Source organism: Thermobia domestica, chromosome 7, assembly GCF_964235325.1.
Source record: "Thermobia domestica chromosome 7, izTheDome1.hap1.1, whole genome shotgun sequence".
Lineage (NCBI taxonomy): Eukaryota > Metazoa > Arthropoda > Insecta > Zygentoma > Lepismatidae > Thermobia > Thermobia domestica.
The window spans coordinates 274,152,315-274,162,714 of NC_137460.1; the positions used below are offsets into that span (position 1 = coordinate 274,152,315).

The 10,400-nt window shown below is 31.9% G+C and overlaps 1 protein-coding gene across 1 annotated transcript; it reads right to left on the bottom strand.

The window, feature by feature from the left end:
* Positions 1–4,380: 4,380 nt before the first annotated feature.
* On the bottom strand, positions 4,381–5,358 carry LOC145689729 (uncharacterized). Its single transcript, XM_081763930.1, has one exon. The coding sequence runs from the start codon at positions 5,356–5,358 to the stop codon at positions 4,381–4,383; it is 978 nt and encodes a 325-aa protein (XP_081620056.1).
* Between the last annotated feature and the right edge of the window lie 5,042 nt (positions 5,359–10,400).

A 10,400-nucleotide genomic window follows, 5' to 3' on the forward strand; every position in this document is an offset into this window, starting at 1 on the left:
ATCTGATTTGAGTAGTGATGATGAATATAAATATGGTAGTGATGATTATGATGATGATGATGATGAGTAAGTTTACAAAAATGATTCAGTTTTAAATGTGTATATGTGACTTTGATGGGTTAATCCCATGAAAGCCGTGTTCTAATACAACGCGTAATATGTAGACAATAGCAGGAGTGTACAATGTTAAGCGTTGTACTAGGACAAATGAAAATGAACTGAAATAACCCGGTGAAGAGTACTAACGAAGATTTTCTATATAACAAATAAGATGAGTAATTATAATAAGTTTACTGTAATAGAGTTAAGACGACAATGTAAAGAGAAGGGAATCAGAAGATATTCCCGATTAAGAAAAGCAGAACTGATAGACCTTCTTAAACAACATGACGATGAACAAAGCAGAAGGCAGATTAGAGATATATTCCCCTTTAAACAAGAAGTAATTGAAGAACCAAGAATCAAAGTTGAATCACAACCAATCGATATAAAACGGCAGAACATTGCATTAAAATCAAGATTAGAAACATGGAGATTTACAACAGATTACAAACCACAAGATCCACTTGAACAATATATTACTGCAACATCTAAAGCCATATTAAAAAGATTACAAATTAGCTTAAGTAAACATAGTTCATTGAAAGCTAATCTTTATATAAGTTGTACATATAAAAAAGGTAAAGAAACTGAAAACTTCTATTTTATCACTGAAAACCAGGAAATATACCGATCAAGTAATCTAAAGGAAGAAATAACTAAGATGAAACAAAGATTAAGAACAAGAATGGATGAGTTCCAAGCTAGAGGTTCTGGCTGGGCTCTTATAAACATTAACTTTTTACAACTAGCAATCGTCAAATATACACCATATAGAGGATCAACATACATAGAATTACCTAAACAAATTCAAAACAAAAAGGCAGTAATTAATGTAAAGAATGAAGATGAGAAATGTTTCTTATATTCAATTTGTTCTGCACTATACCCAGTTAATAAAGATCCACAACGACCTTCCAAGTACAAGCAAGCTGTCAAATACTTACAAGAAAAATTAAAAAATATTCATTTTCCTGTAAAACTATGTGATATTCCAAGAGCTGAAAAATTACTTAATATTTCTATAAATGTTTATGCATATGATAAAGACTATTCAATCTATATACTACATCACACACAAAACAAGCAAGAAAATCATGTCAATTTATTATATGTAAAAGAACAAAATGAAGACCAAGTTAAAACACATTATTGTTGGATTAAGGATTTAAGCAGACTAGTATGTGCACAGTTAACTAAATGGAGAGCTCGAAAATATTTATGTGATAGATGTTTGTTATACTTTTACTCTCAAAACGCTTTAAATAAAAATGAGCAAGATTGTTCGTTAAATGAGCCAGTAAAAATAATAATGCCTGAAGAAGGTAAATGCGTTGAATTTAAAAACTACCAATACATAATGAAAATGCCATTTGTGATTTATGCTGATTTTGAATGTTTGTTACATAAAGTTATGGGTTGCAAAGAATGTTATCCGGATGACGAGCCATATACGAAAAAATATCAACAACATAAACCATCTGGATTTTGTTATTATGTAGTAAAGAGTGATGGAAGTAAAACCAATCCTGTTGTGTATAGAGGTAAAGATGCAGCTAAGAAGTTCATAAGACTGTTAACAAAAGAAGCCAAACACATATCGAACATATACAAACAAAATAACGAATTACCATTAACAAAAAGTCAGAGAAAAGAGTTCAACCAATCCGAATCCTGTTCTTACTGTAAAGTAAAATATACGCCAGAAAACCACAAAGTTAAACATCACGATCATATAACAGGAGAGTTTGTAGCACCTCTATGTAATAACTGCAATTTAAAAGTTAAAGTACCAAAGTTTGTACCAGTGATCATACATAACTTGACAGGAAATGACTCTCACTTGTTTATAAAAGAGCTTGGATGTAATAAAGAAGAAATAGATCTAATACCCAATAACGAGGAAAGATACATATCATTCAGTAAAAAGGTTGGAACTATTAAATTGAAATTTGTAGATTCATTTAGATGGCTTCTAGTCTAGACAAATTGTCATCGAACTTGAAACCTGAGCAAATGATACATACGCAAAACTTTTATCCTAATCAAGAACAGTTTCAACTTGTAATAAGAAAAGGTGTTTACCCATATGATTACGTTAACAATTGGGATAGGTTTAGAGAAAGAAAATTACCACCAAAGGAAGCATTCTACAACAAGCTTAACAACACACATATAAGCGATGAGGATTATAAGCATGCAAAGAAAGTATGGGAAACATTTGGCATTAAGAATCTCGGACAATACCATGATTTATATTTGAAAACAGATGTATTATTGTTAGCAGATGTGTTTGAGAACTTTAGAGAAACATGTCTTAAAGCTTATGATCTTGATTCAGCTTGGTATATGACAGCACCAGGTTTAGCTTGGGACGCAATGTTAAAGATGACAAATATAAAATTAGAATTGTTGTGCGATTATGATATGGTATTAATGGTAGAGAAAGGTATAAGAGGTGGGATTAGTCAATGCTCAAAAAGATAAGTGAAAGCAAACAATAAGTATATGGAAGATTACAATAAGAATAAAGAAGATTCTTACTTAATGTATCTAGATGCCAATAACTTGTATGGGTGGGCAATGAGTCAATATATGCCGTATAAGGGATTCAGATGGTTAAGTGAAGATGAGATTGAAGAAATAGATTTCGCAAATATACCTGATGATTCTGATACTGGTTACATATTAGAAGTTGATCTTGAATATCCTAAAAAATTGCATGACTATCACAAAGACTACCCATTAGCACCTCAAAACATATGTCCACCTGGTTCAAAACAATCAAAACTCTTAACAACCCTATATGACAAAGAAAAATATGTAATTCACTGTCGGAACCTAAAACAATGTCTTTCACTTGGATTAAAACTTAACACGATACATCGAGTAATAGAGTTCGAACAATCAGATTGGTTAAAGAATTATATTGATTTAAACACACAAATGAGAACTAGAGCAACAAATGACTTTGAAAAAGACTTCTATAAGCTCACGAACAATTCAGTTTTTGGAAAGACTATGGAGAATATTAGAAAGAGAGTTAATATCAAACTTGTAAGTGATGAGAAAAAATACGAGAAGCTTGTAGCAAAACCGAATTATAAGAGTACCACAGTTTTTACGGAAAATGTAGTAGCAGTTCACATGAACAAGGTTAAAGTGCAATTTAACAAACCGATTTATGTTGGTATGTCAATTCTAGATTTGTCAAAATATTTAATGTACGACTTCCATTACAATGTGATGAAGCCAAAATACGAAGACAAAATAGAAGTATGTTATACAGATACTGATAGCTATATATACCATATTCAAACAGAAGATGTGTACGAAGACATGAAAAATTACATTGATTACTTCGATACGAGTGATTACCCTAAAGATAACAAATATAAGATACCACAAATCAATAAGAAAATACTTGGTAAGATGAAGGATGAGATTAAAGGTACAATCATAGAAGAGTTTGTGGGTTTAAGAAGTAAGATGTACAGTATAAAAGCACCTCAAATAGATTTAACAGATAAAAACTTTAAAGGTAAGTTCGATAAAGAAAAGTGTTGTAAGAAAGCTAAAGGCGTTAAAAAGAGTGTCGTGAATAAAGAACTTACCTTTAACGAATATAAGGACTGCTTGATTAGTCAAACGGAGTATTATAAGAAGATGAATTTAATTAGAAGTTATAAGCACGATTTGTACAGTATAGAAGTAAATAAGCTAGCTTTAAGTTGTGTGGATGTTAAGAGATGTGTTCTAAAGGATGGGATCAATACCCTACCATGGGGACATTATAAGATAGAAGAGTTATAAGTTTTAGATGTAAGTAGTTTTAGATGTAAGTTTTAGATGTAAGTTTTTATGATTTTAAATGTCATAAAAGCATATTCAATCTCACTTTGGGGTATCCCTCTGTGTTAAAGTGCACAGTGGCGGCATCATAGTTTTTGTTAGTTAGGGGTGGAGGGGGAAATGCGCTAGAAGTTAGGTATACATACTACTACTACTACTACGCCAGTAGTATAGGCGTCTGTACGGACCACTTTTTTCGGACCACTTTTTCAATGATCAAGTTCAAATTTTACGCGTCTGTACGGACCACTTTTTTTGGACCACTTTTTCAATGATCAAGTTCAAATTTTACGCGTCTGTACGGACCACTGTCTTTGGAGAACATAAACCACACAGAACATAAGAAGACAGAACATAATGACCTTTATGATATATAACCATAAAGGACTTAAATCTAACTAAAACTAAACCTAAATCTAAAACTTAAACCTAATAACCATAAGGTAAAGTATTGATGATATTATCTTTTTCCTTTAAAACAACTCTTTTGTCGTAATCCATTTGAAACTCTTTAGTCACAGGTTTGCTAACTAAATTTTTTGTTCTCTTGTCTCTTGTTATTTGATTATAATTAAGAGTTATGTTCGCTAGTTCTTTGTTAACAACCTTCTTTATGTTTTCACCATTAAGATTCAAAGAGTTCTCATAATTAAGAGTAAATCCTTTAATTTCCATCACAGTTTTGTTTTTATCTGTTTTGTAGTAATAACTCTTTGGACCAGTTGAATACCACTCAATAATATAAACATCTTTTCCTAACTCATCTGTCCACTCACCAAGGTTAGTACCAGTCTTTACTTCTATACCATTAACAATATAAACAATAGAATCAGTATCGTAATACGTTACATCTTCACCTAACTTATCCAACATGTCATAAAGTCTTAACCTCGCATGTGTTGTTGTAAAAGTTGCAATGCGAATATTAGTGGAATAAGAATTGTTAACATATACGTCTTTGTATTTATATGAAACTTGAACCATCTCGTCGCTGATAAACAAACATTCAGATATTTCTAATTTGTCATCTAAAAGTAACTCGTGCCATCTTCTAACATCTGTAATGTATTCAGTTTGAGTTAAGTTTTGTCTTTGGCCAAACTTTCCCCATAACGAATTTAAACAAATTTTTGCAACTGCTCTCTTACCAGGATTTGCCATTATTTGATCAGGATTTAAATCAATATTCAGTGTGTCTTTAATAGTTTTAATATAATCATCTTTTGTTTGAAAGTCATCTTCCCATGGTGATGTTTCTAATTTGATTTTCATGAAGTCTTTAATGTAACCTCTAAAGAGTTTGTTACTTGTTTTGGGAAAATGTTGAATCTCGTAAATTTCAATTAACTCATAACCTTTCTCTAAAGCTTTATCTAACTCTATAGTTGTCCAAGTACCTGTTATCATTCTTTGTTCGTCACTGTGTGTACACGTCTTAGTTTGATTTATCATACATTGATTACATAAGGGAAACACCAACTTATTAATATTGTTATCTTTAACTGGTAATACAGGATGATACAATTGTTTTGGCGGAAGAACTTTACAAAGTATATAACCAAAGTACTTTTTACACTTGTATTTTTCAGGAGAGATAGACTTTAATGTTGTTGAGTGGCCAATAGGAAATTGATCATAAAACAAAACAGTTGGATACAAGCTGCACACATCGATATATTTCATCTTCTTATTAGTAACTTTTAATTTTGAAGCATTGGTTCTACCACCAAAGAATGCATCTCTGAACTTTAGTTTCTCAATAAGACTAGTTTTTTGAATTAACTGTTTGGCTCTTTTATCTTTTAACCAATCACACTCCCACATCTCTATAAGATTATAACCAGCTTCTTTTATTTGTTGAGATCTTCTTCTTGTTTTCTCATATAGATCTTCAATTGTTTCGTGATTGACATTGTTGATAGTATACTTCTCAAAACATTTGTTGCAACCATGCCAGAAACAACCGTGATATTGATACACTGTCTTTGTTTTATAATCGTAACCATCAACTTTAGATCCACATATCGTTACTTCTCCATTGTTTAACGCGTGTTTAATATTATTGTTCTTAAAAGAATTTAACCATGCAATAGACTGTTTAGAGAATTTTTCTTTCTTTTCTTCTTTAATAATACCAATTGTGTTTTCTTGTATGTATTTTGATCTATAAATGCCCATACACACACTTGCAATTGTTAAGTATTGAAATGGATCAATGTTTGCTATTTCTAAAAACTGATTTCTTAGTTCTAAACAACCTCTTCTTAAAATATCTACATCCGAATCACAATACTCTCTTAACTCTTTTTTAAAGTCAAACACATAATTTTCTTCTCTTTTTTCTTGATGCCACTTAAGAAACGCTTCTCTTTGATCTTTTTTCATGGTACTAATCCCATAGTATTTTGCGTTAGGTATTGGCCCAACGTAGTTTTGATTTTCAGGCTTATTAAACAAATGTGGAAAATAACCTTTCTTTAATTCTTTTAGACCAAATGTCTTAGGAAAACTCGATAATGGTTGTGCTACAAAGTTAATACTATTAATAATTTTTATGTTTGCTTTTGGAATTTCAAGTAACATTAGCTTAGAGCCGTTATATATAGTGTAAGGTTTCAAAGCATTCTTAATGCAGTACTGAAGAACAAAGTACGAATCATAAGCTTTGGCATTATGCGCAATACAAGTGTAACCACTATGTTCTTTTGAAACTAACCACTTACAAAAATCGTCATTTGTTTCAAAGTAATATTTGCTACCTTTAAAGTCATGAGCAACTACATAATTAGCTTCATGAATTCCTGTGTCTTGTTGTGCTTCGTAATCAAACCATATATACTTTTCTGTGTAATTACAACTGTTCATTTGTTTAATATTCGACTTTAGAAAGTTCTTAATTATATACTTAAAGTCATCTACTGTTAACTTGTTGTTGTTCCATGCATCATATATCTTTTGAAGTTTCCTCCACTTAGACATGGTTTCGTACGTTTTTTTCTTTAACAATTTTCTTACCACGATCTTCGATACCATAAGTCTTATATAGCATAATAAACAAATATGTAACAGTTAATTCTTTTTTAGCATTACACACACATTCATCATCACAATAACCTTTCTGGCGTTTGTATTGCATGTAACATTTGTGAACGTTTTCTTTAGCTACACAATTACAGTTGATACAGTAGTAATATCCACACTTGTGTTTCTTATATCTTAATAAAATTTTATTACAGCCTTTACACTTATAAACTTCTTTACAAACAACTGAATGGTTATCTTTACATGTTTGGTTATAACAAAATCGATTACAAGCTTCACAGTAAATGTTATCAATCTCTTCTTCTTGATGTTTAGGTTGCTTACACATATTACAAATTGGTATAATTCGTATACATGATTTGTGTTTTTCTTTATGATCGTATGCTGTATCACACTTTTCACAATAATAAACACTTCCAATAAAAGCTTGCATGCTGTTAATTGCGTCGAAATGATTTCCACTTTTATATAAATAAATCTTCACCTCTTTGTCTTGCCCTGAGTAAATAATAGCGTTCATGTTTTCAGCACATACAACTTTAATTTGAATGTTTAATAGTTCTTCACATTGTTTAATATCGTCTAATGTAAAACCGTCTTCACAGTAGCTCGGTAAACGATTACAAAGTCTCTCAGTTAATTTTGTCTGTATTTTTCTTCCACGTCTTATATCTTTAATGTTTTGTGGTGTTAGCTCTTGATCAAGTATTACATTTGTTTTATACGTTAAGGCTGAAATGATTGCACGTGGATAACACAAATTGTCATTGTTATTGATTTTGGTAATAAATCTTTTAGCTTTTTTGTCTTCTGCAAGGTTTAATAATCGTCTGTTTGTTTTACTTCCTCTAGGCATGTTAATGATTTGAATATTAAATGTTGTTTCTTCAATATTGATTGTTTCGTCAGATGTTACAATTCTTTGCACGTGTGTTAATACATTTCTAGCATTTAGTTCAGTTGTTATTGGTGTTGATATTGCTTTAGTCCAAAATCCATCGTTGTGCACAACAACTCTTATTCTGTTATTCTTTTTAAAATTGGAAGCTTGTTTAGCTTGGTCAATCATATCGTCTACTGCTGTGTGTAATCTTTGTATTGTTTCAGTAAGTGTTTCGCCTGTTATATTTGTCAGTTTTATTTTGTAATCTGTTGTATAGGATTTAAATTTTTCATTGTATGTCGGCTCATTAACATTTAAGATCTCGTAATATTTTTTATTTGTAAATAAATCATCATCAAATGGAAATAACTTTTTCAAATGCTTTCGCTTTAACTTTGGTGTATTTTGTGCTATTTCGCTTTCAGAGAACACTTCTTGTTTAAAGGGGAATATATTTCTAATCTGCCTTCCGCTTTGTTCATCGTCATGTTGTTTAAGAAGGTCTATCAGTTCTGCTTTTCTTAATCGGGAATATCTTCTGATCCCCCTCTCTTTACATTGGCGTCTTAACTCTACTACAGTAAATCTATTATAATTACTCATCTTATTTGTTATATAGAAAATCTTCGTTAGTACTCTTCACCAGGTTGTTTCAGTTCATTTTCATTTGTCCTAGTACAACGCTTAACATTGTACACTCCTGCCATTGTCTACATATTAAGCGTTGTATTAGAACACGGCTTTCATGGGATTAACCCATCAAAGTCACATATACACATTTAAAACTGAATCATTTTGTAAACTTACTCATCATCATCATCATCATCATAATCATCACTACCATATTTGTATTCATCATCACTACTCAAATCAGATGTTTTTTGTTGCATTACTAATAACTCTTTTTCCTTTAACAGTATTTGCTTCTCTAGTAGTGTTGCTAAGAGTTTAAGATCATGATGAATTAGTTCAAGTCTATCATGTAATAAATCAAAATGTGCTTCCATATTTGTTATATAGAAAACCAACAAAAATGAAATAAATATGAAAATTGGGTTTTGGTGGTGTCTAATTTCTTGTTGTAATATCGCAGGAGATCTTCAGAGGAACTCCCCATATGCAAAATCCCGCACAGCGAAACCAAACTAATTATCTTTTATGACTATTATACCATAAAAGTTGTATGTTTGAAAGTGCTGGTAGACCCCAGTTGTAACCGAAACTCATTACCTTTACCTTTACAAATCTCTTATACTCAAAAACAAATCCACAACAAACTCATCGTGGTATTCTCCTTCAATATCCACGTGACAACCATACGAAACAACACAGCTGTATTTTTCTTTGACTTTGTTTAGGAGGTTGACCGAGTTTGGATCTTTGGTTTCTGATAACACTGACATTCTTGGGTACTTTTCTTTAAGACACTGAAGTCTTGCTTTGATGTTTCGCTGCTGAACCCTTCCAACCCAATATTTGTATGACTCGTAACGCCTAACCTGATCGTGTTTGTCTGTGTCGTACTTGTCTACTATGTCTTGAAGCTGACCAGCTGTGAGGTTCTTTTTAACGATGATTAACTTGTGTACTTTTCCTGGGTCTTCTGTGTGTTTAGCTGCTATAGTCTTAAGCTTTGATATTTCTTGTGCTTGTTCTTCGTTTTGAATTTTTAATCTTTCCATTACGTGTTCTGTCTCCTATTCTTGATTGCAACTCTTCTTGATCTTCTTGAATCTGTCTAAAACTAGAAACGAAATAGTCTTCGATGATATCATAGCACTTGTCGTAGAAGTCTTGTGATATCCATAAGGCAATAGCAAGAAATATCTTTTTGTAGACATATGTTCCGGAGATAATAACATTGGTTTCTGTATCCCCTCCACCTTTTACTAGATACTTAGAGCGACTCCCACGAAGCTGGGAGTCGGTTTTTTCATCGTAATACCTTATTAGCTCTTTTGATTGTTTATTTTCTAACCAATGATCAAACCTCGTACCACCACTCTGACACAGTTTAGTAGCGTTGAAATATCCAGTGTTCTTATCTATAATCAATTTGAAATCGCCAAATATACCATACCAATAGTTGTCCTTGATCTGTTCATAGCAAATATCATTAAGACTAAGAGAACTATCCATAGTGCCCATATTTATTATATAGAAAATCTTTATTTTTAACTTCATTTTCGTGGGGTCCACCAGCACTGGACCCCTTTCAAACATGCATACGTCGCTTCTTTGAAGTGGTCTTGTGTCATGATGGTGTATTTTTTGCAACCGGAAAATCTTCCGTTGGGAAGTTTGTTTGTGTTTCTTCGTTAAACGCTTGTATTAGGGCCTATTTGATAAGTAGAGGCACCCGATGGGATTCCAGCTACCGGTTTTTTCATTATAGTATTATCTTCCTTTCTCCACCTTTGATTGTGTACATAGAGCGGTTGGTAGAATCGTTCCCATCGCTTTTTTGATAATTTCCACAGCTGGAATACAAGCGCTGGAAATATATGTTATGGGGTAACGTTTC